The sequence below is a fragment of the Anser cygnoides genome, chromosome 32 (assembly GCF_040182565.1).
Source record: "Anser cygnoides isolate HZ-2024a breed goose chromosome 32, Taihu_goose_T2T_genome, whole genome shotgun sequence".
Classification (NCBI taxonomy): Eukaryota; Metazoa; Chordata; class Aves; order Anseriformes; family Anatidae; genus Anser; species Anser cygnoides.
This window is the reverse complement of record NC_089904.1, coordinates 256,264-278,628: the sequence shown is the minus strand read 5'-3', so window position 1 is coordinate 278,628 and position 22,365 is coordinate 256,264. Positions and strand designations below refer to the sequence as shown.

General features: G+C 47.8%; 2 protein-coding genes and 1 long non-coding RNA gene across 4 annotated transcripts in view; 1 reads left to right on the top strand and 2 right to left on the bottom strand.

The window, feature by feature from the left end:
* Nucleotides 1-6,431, top strand: part of LOC106048706 (uncharacterized) — a 38,437-nt gene extending 32,006 nt beyond the window's left edge. For both annotated transcript variants that reach the window (XR_007160088.2, XR_007160089.2), the window contains 3 exons: nucleotides 2,448-2,678; nucleotides 4,008-4,118; nucleotides 4,837-6,431. This is a non-coding gene — a long non-coding RNA (uncharacterized lncRNA). The remainder of the gene's footprint in view (nucleotides 1-2,447; nucleotides 2,679-4,007; nucleotides 4,119-4,836) is intronic.
* On the bottom strand, nucleotides 6,426-12,172 carry LOC106048678 (keratin, type II cytoskeletal 4-like). The gene is made up of 9 exons (XM_013200742.3): nucleotides 11,700-12,172; nucleotides 10,667-10,881; nucleotides 10,302-10,362; nucleotides 9,549-9,644; nucleotides 8,790-8,954; nucleotides 8,579-8,704; nucleotides 7,974-8,194; nucleotides 7,620-7,648; nucleotides 6,426-7,102 (listed from the first exon to the last, which is right to left on the bottom strand). The coding sequence occupies exons 1-9, from the start codon at nucleotides 12,156-12,158 to the stop codon at nucleotides 6,624-6,626; spliced, it is 1,851 nt and encodes a 616-aa protein (XP_013056196.2). The 5' UTR covers nucleotides 12,159-12,172; the 3' UTR covers nucleotides 6,426-6,623.
* A 5,266-nt stretch (nucleotides 12,173-17,438) lies between these two features.
* LOC106048692 (keratin, type II cytoskeletal 4-like) lies at nucleotides 17,439-22,365 on the bottom strand. Its single transcript, XM_066985753.1, has 11 exons — nucleotides 22,225-22,365; nucleotides 21,856-22,003; nucleotides 21,003-21,214; nucleotides 20,763-20,823; nucleotides 20,382-20,477; nucleotides 19,931-20,095; nucleotides 19,534-19,659; nucleotides 18,633-18,853; nucleotides 18,475-18,503; nucleotides 18,104-18,337; nucleotides 17,439-17,464 (listed from the first exon to the last, which is right to left on the bottom strand). The coding sequence occupies exons 1-11, from the start codon at nucleotides 22,251-22,253 to the stop codon at nucleotides 17,439-17,441; spliced, it is 1,347 nt and encodes a 448-aa protein (XP_066841854.1). The 5' UTR covers nucleotides 22,254-22,365.

Below are 22,365 nucleotides of genomic sequence, written 5' to 3'. Positions count from 1 at the left end.
GGAAATGCAGAACTAATTGTATAATGTGAGTCCTCTTCCTGCAACTGAAGTCCAACCTGGAGTGACTCACTGCTGAGGAACAGACCGAGCTGCCTTTAATCCAGAAAAAGGATAAAAACCAACCTGCTGAACTGGAGCACAGCCAGCGAGCGCTGGGTGGAGACGGAGGATTCCCCACCGCAGCGCGTGGGCAGCGCCTCGACCCACCCGAGCCCTGGAGAACGTCTGTGGGATTTTGGTTCCCACATGCAACACAAGCCCTGTGAGTGCCTAGTTTGGATATGTAGCCGTTCCAGCTCTGAAACCCAATTCTATCTATGCCAAACCGGGCCGTGCTAAAGATGAGGATGTTTCCAGGATGGATGAAACCTTCATTTCCCTGTGCTTCCTTTAATTGGGCTTGCAGGCGGAGGTGCCTGAGGTTAGGAGCTTCCTCCGGCTGCCTCAGTGACACCAAAAAAGTGGAGAAGGAAAGCTCAACCTCTTGTTGGCCTGTGTTTGGAGATGAGCAGATCTCCTGAAGAGACTGCAGTAATTTTTAAGCATTATCTGGCCTCCTAATAAGATAAATTAATAACGAGAGCAATGCTGGTGTGCTGATAGCAAGGAGATATTATTGTGCTGCTCTGGTCTGAATACACTTCAGGAGGAAAAAGGAACAGCCTCGTACATGACTGCGTATTCTCCTTCTTCACACTGCTCCACCACAAACAGTCCCTGCCTCTGAGAATTTCCTCATTTGCTGTTTGCATCTCATGGGTGGTAGAAGAGAAATCCTGACCAAAGGCAGCAAAACACAGTTTGGGGCAGCCAGGTGAAAACACACCTGGGAGTTTGGTTCAGCCACCAAGCAGAAAGGGTCACCATTCACATTGCTCTGGTACTGCTGAGCTGAAGTAAAAGAAAATGAACTGTTTTCTATCAACAGCAGCTTAAAAGGAAAGCAGTTGATTAAGCAGAGGCAGGAAAAAGCCCGGCAGGGCCCTGCACTGCTTGCACCCGCGGAGCTGGGGGATCCTCCAGCCCCGGGCTGAGCGTGGCCCAGGACATCTCACTGCCACCCTGAGCCATCCCTTTCCAAGCGACATCTCTGACTTCCAGCTTCCTCTCCCTCCTGTTAGTAACACTGACCACATCACAAGAAACAACTTGCTTTTGAATATAGTGTGGATTGTGGAGCCGTCTGGCTGTGAGGAATGAGTGTTCACAGGAGGGACTAATTACTGGCTAATTTCTTACCTGTATTTATCCACAATCTGCTTTGTGGCAGGCTCTTTGGGTATCGTTTGTTCCCACCTGCTGCGCAAAGTGTCTATCCGCTTCCTGGGGCTGAAAGCACGGCCTTGGATTTCCCGTGTGTGCAGCCACGAGGCACCCCATGGCTGCCAGCCCCGTGTGCTAGCAGTAATAATAACGTAGTAATAATTATAGGCACTGGCATGTTCATTAAAGAAGAGAAAGCAACGTATCAGGAAGACAGCTAGGCCATCCCATTTGGTGCAGAAAAGAGAAAGGAAACCTCTTGTGTGAAAATTGGGTAACTGAAGCAAAAAAATAAAATAAAAAAAAAATGCAAATGATCCCTGATAATGATTCCCTCAGTAATGGTTAAAAAATGCGATAAATCTGCGTCTGCTTTGTCAGACCACAAAAACGCAACTTCTATCCCCCAAGGAAATTCTGAGCTGTGTAAACATTGTTTTTTTCACACCTGGGATAAAAAGGTGAAATTACACAAGTCAACTGTTTTTTTTGAAGTGAGATATTTCAAACCATTTCTTTCTGATGTGGCTGGGGACTTCCCAGTTTGGCTGTGTAAGGTATTCACAACAGAATAAAGCAAAATTCCTGCTCCCACCTTATCAGCGTAGCAGGCGGATTGGCTGCTGAGGTTTCTTTAGCTGCGTGTTTCATAGTCCTCTAATTTGGCACTGAAGCTTCTCCAATACTGAGAACTTTCATCTACACTGGTGCATTGGCTGTTCTCATGGGACCTACAGGATCACCCTCACTATGACTCAACCCTGCAGGCTCCTCCACAGCTATAAAATCCAAATTTTCTGCACTCACCAGGGTCCCTACAACCTCTGGGATCTTTAAAGCCAATCCTGTGATGCTCCCACACCTTCTGCAGCCCATGTGTTGTCCACCACTGAGACCTCCATAGACTTGAACGGAGACCAAAGGAGAGCTCTTATTTCAGAAAAGCTATTGAATATTTATTTTATTTTATTTTATTTTATTTTATTTTATTTTATTTTATTTTATTTTATTTTATTTTATTTTATTTTATTTTATTTTATTTTATTTTATTTTATTTTATTTTATTATTTTATTTTATAGTATTGTATAGTATTGTATTGTATTGTATATTATATCTTTCACTTATATACTTGTTGCTGTTGCTACTGATGCTGCATGAGTTTGAAGTCCCTTTATCTCACCAGCAGCAGAAAAGGCAGAAACAAAGACCCATTGTTCAGTGCTGGACCTCCAGGGCTGCATCTTCAGCTCGTTCCAGGCAAGGAGAGAAGAAAACGTCATCTTGCTTGTGGGCAAAGGGCAGAGCAGGAAGGGAAAGAGCCCAGCCGGTGGCATGCTTTGAAAACAGCCCTTACATTGGGCACAGTTGGACGAGATAAATGGCTTTGAACCTGCGTGGTTTGGTTTGGCTAGAGGTAAGCAATGTTTGGTTATGACATGAAAAAACATTACAGTTGCTATCACATGCACATGGAGAATAGTAAGCAAGTGAAAATGCTTGACTAACAAGCTTGGTCTGGAGGACTTCCTTGTGTAACACCTGGCACTCAGTTTTCCTGCTCAAATATTTGCTGCAAAGTGTGTTTTTTGAGTTGTCTGCTGTGGTTGTGCCACCTCGTCCGCCTGGTGCTGCGGGGCTGTGCAGCCTGACACGGGCACCGTGGGGATGACTTTCTCCCTTGGTCTGTTCCTGTAACAGACCCACCTCTTCCTCCTCTTCCCACGTTCTTATCTGGATGTATTTATCGCAGAGCTGCCCTGGGAGGCGTGAGTCACCCTTCCGGGGCTATAAATGAGGTTCAGGGTGAGCAGGTCAGTGGGGTAGGGCCGTCTTTTTTTGAAGATTAATTTATGTCAGAAGAGGTCCACCCTGCCCAGGTTAGTAGAAATGGAAAATGCTGGTTATAAAGTGGGATGAGACATTTGAAGGAGTTTGCATGATGCAAGAATGGAGTCAACCCTGCCTTCAAATTGCTGTAGGCCAAGGCCAGGATCATTTTTTGGAGGGGGCACAACACCCTCCACGCTGCCTGTCTGTTCCTGTGGGTGTTGGAGGGGACCTGAACCATGCTCTTAGCCCAGAGGCTTTGCTTCTTCCCACTTTCTTCTTCGTCTCCTTGACTGTGGTAAGCTTTGGATTAGAGTGCTTGTATTGGTCAGGCAAAACACCAAAACCAAAACATTTCACAAGATGAAATTTACGGAATGGCATTTTTAAGTTATTAACTGCTAAAAGAACTGAACAGAAGCTTTTTCCAGTTATTAGAATGCCTTCTCTGAGTATATTTACATGACAGAAAATCCAGATGCCCAGCCTGAAACAGCAGTTTGTTTTAGATAACTTCAATTAGAAAAAGAGCAAAAATCTTTTTTTGAAAAATAGTCAAAACAGTCCTTTGAAATTTTTGCAATGAAACTGTATAGCTGGCAAAAGTTCACAAATATAATTATGTGGGTTTTGCTATTTTGCCATGATTCAAAATGGGAACGTTTTTTCGATTCTTAAAACAAACAGTCACAAAAAAGAGTAGGAAGGAAAAATAGTAATCACTTATCTGGAAATGTTCCCAGCCTCTCAAAGCTTGTAATATACGGCTTAATGAATAGTTTGCAAACCATTTGAGATGAACCTTTCCCCTTTGTTACTGTGACAAAATCTTTACAGCTAACCCATTCAGCCATAGCCACACAGAAAAAAAATAAATGCAGCCTTCATTTTCCTCTTTGGTTTTCTGAAATTATAGCTGAGAACACCTGGGTGTTGGCTCAAACACGAGGGGGAGCGGTGTTGCCCGACTTCTGGAAGAGGCAGTATCACCTTCCTTTCTTCTCGCTATTATTCAGTCCACTAAAAGGTAATTATTCTCCTGTTGCAATTAGGCAGTCGCCTACTGCTTCCTTGGTTGAGGTGGGAGAAGTCACCCTGGCTGACGTCAGGGTTTTGAACAGGTTTAGGCTCCTGTTCACCGCTGAAGCCAGAGAGAGGTGCAGTGGGGGGGATGCTTCCCTTTGCTCCCCCATATCCCAAGCTCTTGCCTCTTCCTTGGCCTTGCTATCAGGGGATGCCAAACCTTGGTCTCATCACTGTCATGGCCAGGACGGGAAAGCCCTGGACAACGTGGTGGCCTCCACTCAGCCTCCAAAAGAAGGCTGAGCAGAGTTGCTCTGGCTGTGGATCGCAAGCGCCCCAAGGAGGACCCTGGAGCTGCCTCACATCTCGGCAGGGGCTTGAGGCATTGGGCGGGCCTTCCTTCCAAATTGCATTTACAGGCACGCAGTGGTGAATGCATTATGCTCAGATGCAAAACTAGCTGATGAGGTGGGCTCTGTCTCATCTAATTTTAGCCACTTCAGATAAACCACCAAACTGGGTTTCCTCGCTAGAGATTGGGGCTCGGATGGAGGGCTGTCCATCCCACCTAACCTGGGTCTGACAGGTGGCCAAGCTTAGATGAGACGTTTTCCACTTTTAGCAAGGAAATGACAGCTCATGCCCTTCCCCAAAGGCACTTATCCTTTTTCTTTGCATCAGTCTTTTAATATTTGCTTTTTTTTTTTTTTTTTTTTTTTTAGGTTGCTATTAGAATTGTGCCCCATGAGAGCGCAGAGATCAGTGGCGCCGTGTGACCTGTAATTCTTCATGTGCTGGAGACAGGAAGAAATTCAGTGTGATAATAGTGTCTGCAAATCCTGGGGATGACAGGCAGGGTGTATTCGTCTGAGTGTATGCAGGCGTCTTGCATGGCGATGTCTCCATTTGCGCTAATATCCCTGCCCCGGGCTGCCTGTAGAGCCAGGAGAGAGCTAATTGATGCAGTCAGTAGAGTCTAGCACTTGATGCATTTCATGCTAAATTAGGCGTCTGTGTTTGGTCAGATGAATCACCCAATGGAAATGTTGGTTTCTTTCCATGAAATGAGCCCCCAGCAACCAGCTCACATGAGCTCTGCGTGGGAGACTTCAGAACTGAGACAAAGTCGATCCACCCCGTTATGGCCAAGAGAGTTTAGAACTCATCCCTTTGCCTCTGAACCATATGGGGCAGCGTCACCCTTTGCCAGCCCTAGTGCCATCAGAGCAGAGGTAGTTTATATCTGGAATAGATACGGATCTGGCAGAGCACAGCCCTGATTGCAGTCCTACTGAGCCCACATAGGACAAGGTCAGCATGGGCATCTGTCCTTGTTCCATGCGGTGACCTGGGAGGACCAAGCAAGAGGAGGTCTCGGTGGGGAGTGAAGCTTCGGGCTGGCACCCTTGTCATGCAGGAGGCTGTGCAATGCTCAGAAGCATTTGGGGGGATTCTGGCAAGCTTTGAGATCAGTTGGTACTTAAGCAAAGGGCACCTTGGGCTATAAAATACCTAAGGGCGACGTCATTAAGGAGGTAACTAGAATAAACACCACTGGACTCCTGGCATCTGAGTCCCACCACACCCCAAGCTCTCTGCAGAGAATCCAAAGATCTTTTTGGCCCTTTCTCTGCCCGTGGACACATAGGCAGCAAAAGAGCACTTCTTCCCCCACTGTGTACTTTCATTAAACACCAGCTATGGAAAAATTCAGGGACAAAACATGTACTTTCAATGCAGTTTATTGAAGGCACAGTGGAAAGCTGGGAATTTCGAGCAGTCAGTGAAGGAAGCTCAGTTTACGTGAGTAAAAGATGTCAGACTCAGAAGCCTTGGAACTTCCTTGGTGTTTAAGGGGTGGGGATGGGGGTGAGCTCTTCTAAAAATCAGCACGCTTTGAACTAGCCACCCCTAACATGCAGAAGCAAATGAAAGTACTACGTATTCATCTGTAAGCAAATTCCACAAAAAGCCTATGGCTGCAGTGTAAATAGCAGGTGCTTTGAAAGTTGCAATTGCCCAGTTTAAAATTTAAGCTCAGATTTGCAGCTCAGGGTTTATTTTTTGACGAGAAAAGGAACGTGCGCTTTGCAGTGCCTCCTGGGAAAGTTAAACCATCATCCTCTTTTCTGAAATGCTTTGGGAGGTGCTGTAAGAAGAAGAGGTGTCTTGTAAGGAAGAACATCACTAATGAATCTGCTCGTTATGGGAAAGCCAGGGAGGGAAGGCAGTGGAACAAACAAAACCTAAAAGCTGCACTAACCTAGGCAGTATAAACTCAGGGAAACAACACCATGTTGAGCACCTGCTGGAGAAGCTTGCTAGATGTGACTTTAGGGTTGGGGACTTTGAAAATGTTACCTGATGGGGTATATGTCTGATGCTAATGAGTTTGGGAATGGACTTGGTGACAATGGTGCTATTTGTGGGCAGAGAAACAATTCTGCATCATCTCAGTGATAGGAACTGTGCTCTGATGGTCCCGGCTGCGCCACCCCTGTGGATGTCCCTATGGAACAACACAGGGGTCTCTGACAACCCCGAAATTTCCCACCACGCCATTGTTGCACCCCACAACTTCGGGGCCATTTGCAACAACAACCGGGGAGCCCCCCAGCTGCCTGATGACACAGCCTTGGTTTCCAAAGCTGACCACACCACCAGCTTGGCAAGCCCCGATCCTGGCATTCAAGCCCGGGTTTCCCGTGCTGATGACGGTGCGGGCTGGGTACCCGCCGCTCCGGGAGCTGAATCCCCCGTTTTTGCAGCTGACGCCCCCGGCTTGGCAGTACACCTCTGGGACGCACTGCTTCGCCACCGAGCTCATGACTCTCTTGGGATGGATCCCGGCGCTCCGGGAGCTGAACCCTCCATTCTGGGAGCTGTGGCGTCCGGACCGCCTCCCCAGGGAGCCGTAGCCACACGCGGCTGCGTTCGCAGCCAGCATCCCGCAGTCTTCAGGGATATTGTAGCCGCTGCTGACCACAGCTGCAAGATAGCCCGTGGGATTAATTATTTGGAGCTGGAAGACGCTCACAGGCAAGTCACTTCGTGAGGGACAGAACCGACCAAACCTGATTGCTGCTGCACTGATCCAACCAGCCTGAGCCCCTGCTCCTTCCTCCTCCTCCCCCAGGTCCCCGCACAACCCTCGCAGATCCTCCTGCCTCCCACGCTTCTTTCCAAGCTGGAGGCTTGTTCTCACCCAGACCCAACGCACGCCAGCCCGTTGCCTGCTGGGCCGGCCAGGACAGCTTGCTGTCACCTCCAAGAGTAGAAAAGGGGCATGAATTTGACCTTCCCCCCCTCCATCCAAATGATGATTTTCTGGAAATTCAGAGGCATTTGAGGTTTCTGGGACAAAAGCTTTTCCCTGACAGCCTGGGCTGGACTGGAAAAGGGAGACAAAGGAGGAGGGAGCCAGGACAGACAGACATTGCTGTTCCATAAAGTGCCCTTCCTACCGTGAGAAACCCTCAAGGCTGTAAATCTTCAGGTTACTTACACACGCTCACCGGGTTCCCCACACATATTCTGTTAGGGGAAAGAAGAGAAATGCATGTTATCCCATTAACCAGTTGCATGCACATCTAGAAACTTGACGTTACTCATAACTTCCAACCACACATCCAACCCACTTGTCTCCTAATCCCTTGTTGCAACACGTCTGACTATCCCTAGGACAGGAACTGTTTTTGCTGGCACAAGGGTGGCCTGTATGGCCTCCAGCCATCTCTCCAGCCCCCAGTTTCTGTGAGCTGGGAGGATCCTGGAGCTGCTAACTTCACTTAGGAGCTGGAATCATCTGGCCTGTAGCTCCAAAATCAAGGAGGAAAAGGACAAACCCTCGGCCACCCACCTGCTCTCTTCACCCTCCAGTAAAGTCTTATAGGTTGCAATCTCAATGTCCAGGGCCAGTTTGACATTCAGCAGCTCCTGGTAATCCCGCAGCATGCAAGCCAGCTCATCCTTGGCCTTCTGGAGGGCGTTCTGCAGCTCAACATGCTTCTCCCGTGCATCTTTCAGGGCACAGTCCCCGCGCTGCTCAACATCACAGATGGAAGTTTGCAGGCAGGAGACCTGTCAGAGGAGAGGATGACAGTGTAGGTGTGTTTGGGGCTGTGCTTCCTAATCCTTGGTTAATCTGCACTTGGATTAATCAGCTCTTCCAATTGCAAACAGGGAAAGACAACAGCTTCCCTGGGGGGTTTCTTCCCTCAGTCTATTTTTATACTACGTTGTACAGTGCATGACTAAAACAACGCCCTCTTTAAAAAGACTGCTTGGCCCCCAAATTTCTCACTGTTTCATTTCAGTGCTGGTCACCACTGAAGGCTGGATTTGGGACTTAGCCTAGAGCAGGTCTTAAGACTACTGAAGGCCAATGCATCATCTTCCCTCGTGTCTCATCTGTCCTCCAAGGCATTGCCCTTCCTGCCAACAGCACCTCCGGGCCTCACCTACCTGCTTCTTCACATTCTCCAGCTCACACTGCAACTTCTGTATCATCCGGGTTAGTTCCGAAATCTCACACTTGTTGCTCTGCAGATCGTCGCAATACTTGCCCCTTTTATCCTGAAGCTCCTGAAACTGGAAAACAAAACCAGGACAGTTGCCATTTCTGATCTGCAGCCCCCTGAGTTGCTGTCAGACACCCAGGTTGCTTTGTACTCACCCGGGTTTGGTAGAAGGCATCCACTTCTTCTTTGCTCTTCTGGGCTATTTCTTGGTACCAGCACTCCACATTCTTAATGATGCTTTCCATGTCCAGGTCTCGGTTGTTGTCCATTTTCACAATGACCGAGGTGTCGCATAACTGGCGATCTACCTGAGCTCGTTCCTACACGGTGGGGAATGGCAGCTGTTAGCAATGTTAGCTGTTGGCAGTACTCAGACTTTGGAGTGAGGGAGGGCTGGAACAAAGAGCCACACTGCCCAGCTACAGGCACGAGTCAAGAAATGTCCCTCCAGTTAGCTCAGCAGAAAATCCTCCCTGCTGGATGAGCACGTCAGCTGCTGACCTACGTGCTGACCTGCAGTAATTCTGTCCACATCAAGGGCAAGGAATGCAGGTGACTTAACCCCTGGTATCCTGTCATCTTCGGCTGCTTTAGTGATGTTAATGACAGGATTAATTTGGGAGTTTCTTGAGCTCTAATCAGCCAGCTGCAATCCGGAGTAACGAGACAGACGCATCTCTTTTCTCAGAGGTATAGTTAGGACAGCCAATTCATACCTGGAGCTGCATTAAGAGAGGGGGAGCCACCCTACCTCCAACATAATCATGCTAATATTACATCGACCTTGTAGATCCGTGTTTCAAGTATTCAGGGCTTGGGACGAGAGCAGTCCAAGAGAGACTGGAAGCTATAGAAGTTGGGGGTACCCAAAGGGTGACACAGCACCGTCTCTGGGGCAGACCAAAGGAACTCACCTCCTCGAACACACATTTCAGCAGCTCCAATTGCCTTCTAAGCAGATCCACCTTCACCTCCAGCTCTTCCTTGTTCAAGAAGATACAGTCTGCGTCCTGAAAGAGATGAGATGTGCTCCAGCCCGATCTCACTGAAACATTGGGGAAGTTCAGAGAAGACAGAGGCAGCGCCAATAAAACAGATGCATGTTTCAACAAGATCTCAAGAGCAGAAAGGTGTGAGAGGATGAGTCAAGATGCCCCAGTGTCTCCTCAAGGAAAACAAAGCCATTCCAACATGACTTACAGGAATTAGTTTATTTATTACTTAGGTCTTAGCTACAAACTCAGAATTGACTAATGAGTACATAAACATAATTTTTAATATTGTTCAAATGATTTCTCCTTTTCTGATGTCCAAGTATAAAGGATGTGAAGAGACTGTCAGGAAATAACCAGCCTCTTCAACATCAAGTGTGCCAGTGCGGCCTCTCCCACTCTGACCCCTTCCATGAATACACCCTCCCGTGACAACTTGAGAATATGTTTGGGCTAAGAAAACTATTGCATTAGTGCTGATGATGTGGACTTTGAGGGTATATTATTCTTGCTTTCTACTCCCATTGTCTCTGTTTCTGACTGTGCTTCTTTACAGGCCTCCCTCTTCCTGCTCACTCTTGCCAGGCATTTGCTAGCAGTGCACTATTGCAGCCAAGCTTTACACCAAATAAGCCCATTAGAGGTATAACGTTCCATTTATTTTGAGCTTCTCACCTTTTTGAGTGCTACAAACTCGTTCTCTACAGTTGTACGCCTGTTGATTTCCTCTTCATATCTGTTGAAAAAGGAGAAGAAAAAGGCTGAGGCAAGCAACACTCAAACACAGACAGCAGCCATCACGAGCAATAACAGCCTTCACTTGCCCAGAGACTGCCATCAGGCACTGTAAGAGCAGTGTCTGGAAACCAAGCATTAGACCGACCAGAGATCGGAAGCCTCGTCATGACATTACCAATGCAAAGAGCCTGCAAGCGAGGCAGAAGAATGCGCCATCCCTGAAGGGGCTGCGCTGCTGGGCTGGGAGCGGTTGCCTGCAGGAGAGCAGCGCCAGCAGCAGCAGGAGACCCGAGGGCCCTTACTTGCACTTGAACTCCTCCACCAGTTGGCTCGTGGCACACTCTTCGCTGCCCAGCTTTTGCTTTTCGCACAGCAAGCAGTCCAGGCGCTTCCGCAGGTCGCAGATGTAGTTCTCAAAGTACAGCTCGAGGTTCTTCCCTTTCTTTGGTAGCACGTACTGCTGCAGGAGGCCCCATTTGGTCTCCAGCACCTTGTTCTGCTGCTCCAGGAAGCGGACCTGAGGGCCAAAAAGTAGCAGTTCTTCAAAGAAAGAAGGGAAGGCAATAACCAACACCTGATTTAGCTGTCTGCTCCCACTTTGAAACCAGAGCTGGTCCTGCAGGCATATGAATAGGACTTTAGGAAAGCGTGGGGCAATACGCCATAATATTCATGAAATTATCATGAAATCTAGCCCCTATTTAGGAATCTAGAAGTCACATGTCTGAATCTCTGCTAACTCTGTTTCTCACCGATGACTGCCAATGAAGCTCCTCCAGAAGCTGCCTCTGATGTGCCATAGGACGAGACAACGTCCCCAGCTGGAGGGACCTGTTTGTCCCCCCTACAGAGGGATCCTACCGTGGCAGCTCAGCCTTAAACATCTAACATTTGGATGCCTGAATCGAGATCAGCTTTCTCTACCTTCAGGAACGGTTTTGGAACAGGCACTCCATGTAAAGACAAAAGGGGAATAGAAAGTCTAACATGGGGCAGAAAGATGAGCCCATCTGAGCTCTAACTTCTGAGACAGAACAAGGCTGCAACAAGAAATCAGCCTTGGACTGAGGCCATCCAGAGAGGGGACAACTGCAGGGAAGTCCAGTGCTGCCACAGACAGGGTGCAGACCCCAGCAAATACTCAGGCTGCAGTGAGCCCTTCTCCAGCAGTGGAGATCCCGGTCTGAACAAATACGGCTCAGTGGGATCTGGACCCTTGCATGGACCCAGCTCAGCAGCACAGGGCACAGGCAGGACTGGCGTTTTGGGGAGGGGTTGGGTTGTTTTCCCTTTTTTTCACCAAGAAACGTGGGTAGGGAGCAGCCTTGCACTCACCTTGTCGATGAAGCAGGCAAACTGGGTGTTGAGGGTCTTTATCTGCTCCTTCTCCTGGCAGCGTATTTCGTGCTCCAGTGGGTCGACCCCAACGCAGAGGGGCTTCAGAAGCCGCTCATCGATGCAGATGCCTTGGATGCCGTCAGCCTTGCGATCAGGGTAGCCTCTGATGATGCTGTATCCCCTGGGGCCGCAAAGGCCGACCCTTCCTCCGACACCACCGTAGCCTACACCTCCGAAGCCGAAGTCTCCGAAACATCCAGTACCACAGACCCCGTTCACGTAGGAAATTCTCCTGCTTCCACCCAGGTTGCAGACGCTCCTGCTGCTGTAGGCACCAGCCCCGCAGCGGGCGGGCTGGCAGGCGGAGGCGGCGAAGCTTCGGCCGCAGATCTCCGAGGCTGAGCTGAAACCTCTCCGTCCCAGCACGGATCTCACCGTGGGCGCCTGTCTGCTCATCGTGGCTCCCGTGGAGGCAGAATGTGGAGGTTCGGGGGAAGCTCTGCTGCAGGAGAGGAACGGAGATCCCGCTGCAGTGACACCTTGACACTACCCCTTATATATATTTGGGAAGCTGGCCTTGATAGGATCAGGACATTAATTTAAAGCGCTTGAGGGTTTGGTTTGCCTGGCAGCAATGAATGCTCCTCAAAATGCAAAACAGCCCAGCAAATACTAACTACTGAGGAAATAAAAAGGAATCTAAAAGTGCTCTGTTTGCAAGTTGGCTTAGAATACATTACGGTTTGAAGTGCTCCCCTAACTTACGCTAATTATAGTTTAGCAAACATTTTTGAAGAAACTCTTTGTGATTTATTTGCAGTGTGTCGTTTGGGGTTTTGTGTCTCATGGGGTTTTGTGTATGATGGCATATTTTGCAGACTTGCAGTTTGGGGGGTTAATTTCACAATCTCTCCTTTTTTCTCTCACCAGGCTCATTTTGGGTACGGAAAAGTAATAACATCACAAAAGAAAGCAGCTGTGGAAAAACGATGGAAGTTGTGCTATGATGCCTGAAACACTGATAAATTTACTGAGTTATGGGTCTGGATTCATATGCAATGACTCAGAGTGCCCCCCCAAAAAAACCTTCCCTTGCAGCATTTCACACCAACCTTCACTTACCATTACAAAACACCATCAAAACAGAGCAGATTCATCCAGAAACTGAGGCACCTTTCAGTTGGTCACTAGATTTATGTTCTGTGACATCCCAGTGACGGTTTTCACTCAAGCAGTGCTGCAAATTCTTAACCTGAGGTCCATTTGACACGGTTAAAACTTTGTCCCTCGCTATATAGAAGTTCCTACCCATCTGGACGTCAGAGACCTTTTGCTTCATCTTCTGGCAGTCCCTGCAGGTAGCAAAAAAGGATTGGCTGCGCGTTTCAGGCTAGTGAGATCCACCACATTCAAGAAGCAACAGCTGAAGGTTGGGTGACTTTGCCAGGCACGTCCTTGACTCAATGGGGATGCACTCAGAGAGAGACAACAGCCCCTGGGCCGGTGTCTGGGGGAACCAGGGTGATTCACTCTCCACAGGCATTGGTCTTTCTCCATCAACAGAGGAAGCCTTAATGAGTAGATTAGACGGGCACCTGAGATGGTTTTGACTCACATTGGCCAGAGAATCCCTCTCTCCTAATCACCAGCCCAGGGAGGTGAGACACTGAAACAACCATCTCTGGGCCTTCAACAAACTGAACCTCAGAAAGTCAGAGCAATCGGGCTTTTCCAGCTCTTTGGGCATAAAGCCCTTGGGAGACGAGACATTACCATGCATGCAACTGATAGCCCTCAGCCCTTCCTCACTGAAGGGGATCTGTGCTCCGAGAAGGCTGCTGCTGCCTATAGACGTGAGGGTATCTGGAGGCAGACAGTAGCCATGTTCCCTCACCCTCTTTAACCCGTTTGAAGGCATTTTCATTGCAAATCACAAAACCAATGCTAAACCTCCTTAAAATGTTAAGCCTTCTAATATCAAGCTCTCTGAAAAGGATACACGCATCGAAACTCAGAAAGCCATAGGACGTGACTACAATGCTGAGATTCACGAGGCTATTAATTGAATGCGTAATTGCAACTTACATGAGTTTGAGGGTCTGGTGGTGTAAATTAGTTGCGTAAACTGATGCTCTTGCCTTATACAACTGGAATAATTCAACATATTTATAGCATGACTTTCAGATTACACCTTTGTCTGTAATATTTTAGGCTCACAGTTCATGCTGGGTTGCCAGCACAATCGGCAATATCAGTTAAAACATACCACTGGCAAATACGAGAGACTTCAAGCTAAAGCTTGCAACTTCCATGATCCTTTAAATTCTAAACAAAGGTTGATCGGAACTGAAATGCACATTTGAATCCAAAGAACAGTACAAAAGGCAATTGTTTCAGCTCTTTCACTCAGCTAGAGCTACCACGCATTCTACATGGGAAGGCTGCGTCCTGAATCAGAAGTCGGGCTGGGAGCTGCTGTGCCGCCGCTCCCTTTCTGCACCCCATTATACACGTCGGCTGCGTGAGAGACACCTGGAACATATCACAGACTGCAATTAAACGTCTGCTAGCCAACCGCACTGCATCAGCCCCACTTCCAAAACGTCTCACCAGAGCTGCCCGCTTCATGCAAGGTAAGAGATTTTGGCCATAAGTTGTCCAGTACTGGGCAAAATTTCTGTGTTAGCCAAACTCTTGCTGTTGCTCGTGAACCACAGTGAGAAGGCAGCATTGCAGGAGGTTCACTTAATGTCTTCTAAGTCTTTCCAAGGAACACCGAGTGTTTCATCTGTTGGCACATAAGATCTCAGGAACCAACAACTTGTTGTGAGTAAGGACATGGCAAATGGGAGAAGCAAAAACTGCATTTTTTAAAAAAAGGTAATTCATCATACTTACATCTTTTTTGAGGGAGAAGGGGGGACAGAGGAAGGAAAGAAGAAAAATATTTTGATGAGGGGTTGAATGAATCATTTTAACGACTTGCAATCTCTCCCTTTGTCAGCGTTCTTCTCCCTGTATGTGCTGCTGAAAATGGAATTCATTATGAGAACATGTGAAGTTCACTAATTTGTTTGTTGCCTCTGGAGATGAATCTCAACTAGCTCTTAAAATATATTTTATGCGATAGTCTCAAAGAACCATGCTCCATCTCTGTAATTAGACAGCCATAGAAAACTCCTTGCATTCAGATAGGACAATGGCAATAACAGCATTTGATAGGCATAAGATTTGGTCATAATATGCATTTTTACACACGCACAGCTTCATGGACTATATAGACTCCTGTCCACTACATTCACAAGGTGTTAAAGAATTGACTTGGTTAGTGCATCCTCATTCTCTTGTATCCTAAATCCAAGGTCATCCATGAGAATTCAGTGTGGTAATGTATTTTTTCCTCTCATTAGCCTCTGTCTGCTCTATGTTAGAAGCCAAGGCTGGGATTTTCAAAGGATGTTCCTCATAAAATTCATCAAACACTGGGCCTGGATTTGCCTCCCTCCCAGCTTCAGCCATCAAACTGGCCGTGTATTCTAATTTCATCTTTGAGACTCCCTCTATGGCTAATGTAATGAGATAGGCATCTCCAGACAGTGATTCATCACATCCTAAAATAGGCAGCTAGGATAGGTGGGAGGAAGCAGCCTCTGGAGGCACTTGCCTTGCTCTTTATTGACTACCAGAGGCAGTCTAGACAACCAGACAACCAGACCAGGCGCCCAACTTCTGGATGGTTAAAGTTAGGCGAAATTAGTCCCACCCTTTGGGCGCCAAATTTCTTCAGCACCTTTGAAGCCTTAATGAGAGTACACAACATCACACGCTCTCTAGATCTGCTCGGTTCCTGCTGTACGCGTATGTCATATCTCTGCATGGTGATTAGCACCTGTAAATCTGAGGCTCGCAACAAAGCAAAGGATTGGTTTGATCTTTTTCCACACTGATATCTTCCTCCCACAGAACTGCACAGTGGAAATAAGTGTGGGATGTATGGGAACCCAGGCCCTTGAATGGGATGGAATCACACTGCCTGTTAAAGCAATAAAATCAGAAAAGGAAAGGAAAACATTGTGGCTATTACTAGGCTATGGCAGCCTCCCTGTAAAGCTGGAGGAACTCTTCTCCCTTACCATTGAAGCTGTTTGCTTGGGCGGAAGGGATTCCGTGAGCCCTGCAGAGGAAGGAATTGCCCACAGAAGGTGGGCCAGATCCTCCTGGGAAGCGTGTTCAGGTGGCAGGAGATACCTCTGCCTTTTGTTATGCTAAGGCACCAGTGCCCAAGCCCTTGTTCGACTTGATTCATGTAGCTTTGTGATGTGCTGCTGAATTCCTGACGAAGCGCCTGGCTGATTCATGAAGCACTGATGTTCAGAGAGGCTGGTCACAGCTTTAAAGAAAAGCACTTCCTAAATTAACTTATCAGATCAGCCAGCATCTTGAAATGGTGAGGGGGGAGGCTGGAGGTGAGAAAGCAACGCTAATTCTGTGTCATCTCCCTGACTTACTCTTCTCTTGTGGCAGAATCATCTATTTTCAGTGGAAACACCATAACCTTTTTGAGATACTTAAACCCCTCTTATGAATATTTACAGCTGCTCCATTTTCTTTTGTTGTCAAATCTTTCCTGTGGTTTTCTTCATTAAAGATTGTGACTGTTTTCTTTTGTGCTCCTGATTGTTCTCTTTGTATATGATTGGGAAAGGGCATCTTATCACACGGGAATTACGGAGGGAGAGACAGTGCTTCCAGTTCTGAATCACGATAATGGCTTCCGATAGGAAAGAACTTCCCTCTGGATTCCCCCTTTTGTAAAACACTTATCTGGCTGGCTGGCACCTACATGGTTCGTTTCTTTGCTCTGCTAGTTAGCTTTCATCAGTTCAATTGCAAAACAGTTTAGTCCTTTGTGGTTGGTTTATGGCACTAATTTGTTGGCTTCTTTTTTAATCTGCTCAAGCGAACAATAAAATGTCTCCCTCTGATCAGTTCTGAAATCCTAAACTGGTAGTCATAGGATCTTCAAAATGATGCTGAAAAAAGCAACCAAGCATATTCCTGAGTTCTTTCCTATAATGACCCTATTGCAGAAGCTTTTGAACAGCTATTAAATGTGTTTTATCATCACACCTCTGTAGTAGACATGCTATAAAAATGCAAAGCAACTGAGATGAGTTCTCTGTGAATCTTGTAACACCCATTGAATAGCATTGGGCAGGAGCCAAATTTGCTGCAAATTGGCATAAATAAGCTGACTTTAAAAGGTTTCAATAAATTACACCAAGCAAATTTGGTGCTGCACAACACTCTCTGGGCAGCCCTGCTACCTCAGCTTAGCTGTTAAGGCTTCTCATCAACAGATACGCCTGAACGGGGCTTTTCTGTAGTCTTCAAAAACACTAAAACCCAAGCAGCAACACATTCATCTCCATGCACTTTATTGGAAAAAAAGAGCAAAAAGTGCAGAGCTCTGTAGTCACCAAGATACAAGCGAGGGTGCTGTAATTCATGCAGATGTCAAAGTGCAGACCGCCTGTCAGGACGCTAAGGAAGGAAGCTAATAGAAGCACAAGCAATGCAATTACTCTTTGCTGACTACAGAAGGTGAAATGTATCCTTTTTTTTTAATTGAGATTTCCTTTATGACTTGCCTGCCTGCATATGGATGACCCAGCAGCTCCAAGACAGCGAACAAAGAGCCCCTGAAGTCCTGCCCCTCCTCTCCATGACCCTGCGTCACCAGCACAACTCCGCCAACTTGCCTAAAATTAAGTCGGGCAGACTTTGATGAAACGGAGAGTCCTACGGGCTCATTTCCAGGAAAACTTCCAGAGGCATGTTAGGGAAAGGGTTTGGAATTAAATATCTCAACTTGTTTCATAGAAAGCAAAGGCTTAATCATGAAAAAAAGGGAAGATAAGGCTGGTGGGAAGTGGGAATTGAGTGATAACATGACAAGTGCCCCAACCCAACCTCCAGACCTTTAAAGAAGCAGCATAGAGCAAGAAGAATATGTGTTAAGCATCTCTTTTTTGATGCGATCCTGGTGGAGTTCCTCTGATGTGGTTTCCTGATGTTTTTCTACCCAGGATGCCTCTTCCCCTCGTGTAGGGTGGGGTGGGGGACATTTTGCTGCTGCGGGTGGAGCAGGGCTGCGTTTTTCTGCTTTAGCTCTTGCCTCCTGCTTATCCTGCCTGGCAGAGTGGGTGCTCAGATGCAGGTATTCCCGGGGCACAGAGGCCCAATTGGGATCCCCTTCCCTGGCCAGTGCACCGCTTGTGAGCAAGTCGGGTTTCCCGAGCTCTGTGCAGCTCCGCAGCTCTCCCCACACCATCTGCCAGCCCCTTTGCAGAGCCCACCAGCACCCATGGGGGCCAAGCTCTGGCACGAATGGCCCCCACATCCAGAGCTACTCCTGGGGAAGCAGCCACAACTGGTAGCACCAGGGACCCAGCACCTCCCTGCTGAGCTGGCGGCGCTTCTCGAGGTGAACCCCCCATGGCAGGCTGCGGCATCTCCCGGCTGGGATGCTCTCCTGGCACCACAGAAGGACCCGCGTCTTCTGCACTGTGGACCAGGTCCACAGCCCAGGCTGGCTTTGCAGCCAGAGGAGCTGTTGCAAGGTGTGGTGATCACTGTTGTGGGAAAACACAGGCTGAATCACTCGGGGAGCGATTCCCATGGGGATAGTGCAGCCTCCCTGCTCCCCCTGCAAACCAGCACTGGCTTTTTTAATGTCATAAGGAAAACAGAAAACTTCAAGCTTACTTACACACTCTCACGGGGCTCCAAATGCGTATCCTGAAGGGGAAGAAAGTCATAAGGTTATTCATCATATAACTAGCATTTCTAGCATTTTCCAGTCTCCGTGTCTCTGCTGAAGTGTCCCGAGACTGAGCACTACACGCATACTGTTGCAGAGGTACCCACCTGCTCTCTTCACCCTCCAGTAAAGTCTTATAGGTCGCGATCTCAATGTCCAGGGCCAGCTTGACGTTCAGCAGCTCCTGGTAACCCCACAGCATGGAAGCCAGCTTGTTCTTGGCCTTCTGGAGGGCGTTCTGCAGCTCCGTGTGTTTCTTCTGCGCATCCTTCAGGGCACAGTCCCTGCGCTGCTCAGTATCCCTAACTGATGTTTGCAGAGAGAATACCTGTATTGGAGGCACAGAATTCCTCACTTTCCCTGCCCAATCTTTTTCCATATTTTCCTTTAAAAGAGAAATTCTGTCTTCTTTTGAAATGAAGTATCAATGTTGCTTTTAGGAAAGGCAAATATTTCCAAAATCAAATCTCAGTTTTGAAACACTACAGAGTATATCTCTGTACTGTGAGGCTGTGTTAAGCCTTGTTTTGAGGATACTACTACTTCTAATAGTTCTAATTGGAACTGATAATTAAGGTTTTCCATTACTTCCCGTTATAAAATATATAATGAATCAGATGGTCTGAAAATTATACCAGTTCCTATGGGTGGTGAATTACTGGTGACTCATAATTCTACCCTACTTACTGGATGCTTTGAACCTGTGTCAGAAGCATTGTCTCCTGCCAGAATTCTTGCTGGAGCAATTGTCTGTGTGCCATAGTAAATCCAATGATCTAATACGGCACAATTTTTTTTTCAATAATCAAAATGATCCACCAGAAAACAGGGCAGCAAAGCAGATAACCCTTTTTCCCTGCTCCACAGGGGTAAGATCTTCTCTAGAGCAGTGGGACCAGCGTGAGGCACTGCTCTTCGGTAAAGACAAAATAAATGCAAGAGAAGTAGAAAACCAGACTTGGGATCTCCCATCTAGGAGATTCAATGAGTAAATATGGCCCATGATACCTGCTTCTTCACGTTTTCAAGGTCACACTGCCATCTCTGGATCACAAAACTCAGCTCTTCAATCTGTTGCTGGTGGGACTTGAGTTGATTGCAATGACTCCTCTTTGCCTCCTCAAGCTCTTGGTACTGACAGGAAGAAAAGACAGAGCTGGCAATCAATACGGGTAGTGTAGGCAACATAGGAGCCTTGCCTCTGTTTCCAAAGTAAACTAACTTTAGAGAAGTCCTAATGCTTTTGCTTTGGGGATGTTCTCCCGACTTGGGGACTTCACCAAGTTTAGCAGAAAAGTAGGTCCATAAGTTACATAGTCAAGACAGAATGAAAGAAGTCCTTGCATCTGAACTGCTGCCTTCTGGCAGCTACATGAAGGATATGTTACTGTTTGCTGCAACTTACCCTTGTTCTGTACAATGCATCCAACTCTGTCTTGCTTTTCTGAGCTGCATCCTCATACCAGCACTCAACACTCCTGAGGATGCCTTCCATGTCCAGACCTCGGCTGCTGTCCATTTTCACAACAATGGAGTTATCACAGAGGCTTGTCTCCAGCTCAGCAATTTCCTAGAAGCCGTATGAAGTGGCTGTCAGCACTGGGTTTCCTATCTCGCAGCCCAGTGGTCGTACCACCACCCCTGAGAGTTTGTCTTGAGCCACAGCCCTTGAGTTGTGGCTAGAGTTGGTCATGCATGCAGCTTGAAGGTTTGGGGCTTTTGGAGATCTTCCTTATTCCCACTGCCTCTCAGAGTGACCCTGATGGATTGATTTAATTGGGACTAAATCAGTGTAGACAAGGAGAGGCTGGTAAGAATAGCTGCCATCAACAAGAATGGGAGAGGAGCATCCATACCTGAGCCGACACACACTTCCGGAACTCTCTCTCCTGCTTTAGGGTTTCCAGCTTTGCTTCCAGCTTTGCCTTGGTCAGATAGACACAGTCCGCATCCTAAAAGAGTTCCCAGCCATTTAGAAGTCAAAATGGTGGCTACGTGGAGACCTAAGGTAACTTCACTGAGTTTTTAGCACAGGGAATTTTGTTTAGGAGATGTAATTGTTCACCTCTGAGGGGTGCCAGAGGCTTATAGAATATTGCTGAGTTCTTATGTTCCCTGGCAATACTCTGCAGCCATAACTGTCCAGTGACTTACAACATCCTCAAAATATTATGCCAGAGCAGAGGAAACTTCTCAGATGTCTGAATCCAATGCTTCCATTCATCCCAATTCCTTACCTTCTTCAGTAACACGAACTCATTCTCAGCAGCTGTGCGTCTGCTTGCTTCCTGCTCGTATCTGTTGGGGAACAGAAGGGACTGGTTGCTGGGTCATGCTGGTGCTGGAGACCTTTCCTGGGTATTTAGGGCTCAGGGTGCCTTTGGACCTCAGCCTTTTGTTAGAGTGAAGTCTGTCGATATGTACAAAAGTAAAAGTCCATTAGAAAATCTGTCTAGCTCCCTGCCCTGTGAACTTACTTGCATTTGAACTCTTCAACAAGCTTCTCCGTGTTGTTCAGGTCAGGCTCCATCCTCTCCCTCTCATGGAGCAGCGAGTCCAGCCGCCTCTGTAGGCTGCAGATGAAGTTGTCGAAGACCTGCCTGAAGTTCTTCTGGGATGGCAGGACCTGCTTTTGGAGGAGGTCCCATTTGGTGGCCAGCAGCCTGTTCCGCTGCTCCAGACGCTGCACCTGCATTCAGAAGGCAAAGCCACCCTCGTTGGGCACCTACTTTGGTGCATCATACAGGGACCCAATGAAGGTGGGGGGAACAAGGCAGCTTCTCTTTCAAGTTAATGCTCCAGGGGCTCATTATGGTTCAAAGGGGACAAGAGGACAAAAGGGGAGCATTGCAACCTTCATAACCCAAGAATATGAGAGCAAACGGGGCGTGCTGCTTTCCCAGTCTCCAAGGAAGCCCCGCAGCCTTTGTGGCTGCTACAGAAACCATGGGCTATTTAAACACCTCTGCAGGCCAACTGGCTGGTAGCAGAAACCATCTTTTGGCTGTCAACAATGCAGCTTTACAAGGTCTACCTGCACAGAGAGGGCAAGAGTGCAGAAGCGCAGCAAGGTACCTTGGAACAACAGCTCCCTTCAGCTATTAATAATGCATACAGCTTCAGCTTGTCAACGCATAAACAATCAAGTTAAAATAACATTATCAGCTAGATCTGCACTTGCATCTCACGGTGCTGGAGCCATGCATGTTAAACCAGCATCAGGGCCATGTAATGGGACAGAAAAAGGAGAGGAATCAAAGACCTGAACACAAAAAAGGGTTCCTTTATACTTAAAGCCCATCATTCCTTTAATCTTGCCTCAGCTCTCACCTTGTCAATCAAGCAGGCGAACTGGTTGTTGAGGCTCTTCAGCTGCTCTCGCTCCTGCCTTCGGATGTGCTGCATTTCGGGGTCAATCTTCACATCAAGAGGCTGCAGCAGGCTCTCGTTGACATGCACCACATGAATACCTTCACTTCTGCAGATGAAGGCACTCCCCTGACCCCCCCTTTCACTGCAGGAGTATACACCCCTGCACCCCCACCCTCCACAGCCTGCCCGTGCCAGGCTGTGGCCAGCAGAAATCCACTTCCAGCCCCCCACGTCATGGAGGCTTTGGCTGCTCCAGGCTCCGTGCCCTCTGCCCAGTGGTGCAGCAGAGGAGAAGGTGCTGCTCTGGCAGTGGCTCACACCACTCACAGCTGAAGATGCTGAGAAATTCCTCCCATGAAGACACCTCCCAGCTAACAGCTGCTGGCTCATGCTGGCAGACGTGACCAGGGACAGGATCAGGGATGTGGGGCTGCTGGAAGAGAGCAGCTAAAAAGGGGCCCCTCTGCT

Excerpts from the sequence above, each read along its gene's own strand:
- LOC106048678 (XM_013200742.3), bottom strand. The coding sequence starts at position 12,158 with ATGAGCAGACAGGCGCCCACGGTGAGATCCGTGCTGGGACGGAGAGGT. Across the intron at positions 10,882-11,699 it reads TTGCCTGCTTCATCGACAAG|GTCCGCTTCCTGGAGCAGCA; the intron begins GTGAGTGCAAGG and ends TTTGGCCCTCAG. Across the intron at positions 10,363-10,666 it reads GTGGAGGAGTTCAAGTGCAA|ATATGAAGAGGAAATCAACA; the intron begins GTAAGGGCCCTC and ends CTTTTTCAACAG.
- LOC106048692 (XM_066985753.1), bottom strand. The coding sequence starts at position 22,253 with ATGGGAGGAATTTCTCAGCATCTTCAGCT. Across the intron at positions 20,824-21,002 it reads GTTGAAGAGTTCAAATGCAA|ATACGAGCAGGAAGCAAGCA; the intron begins GTAAGTTCACAG and ends GTTCCCCAACAG. Across the intron at positions 20,096-20,381 it reads GGAAGTGTGTGTCGGCTCAG|GAAATTGCTGAGCTGGAGAC; the intron begins GTATGGATGCTC and ends TACGGCTTCTAG.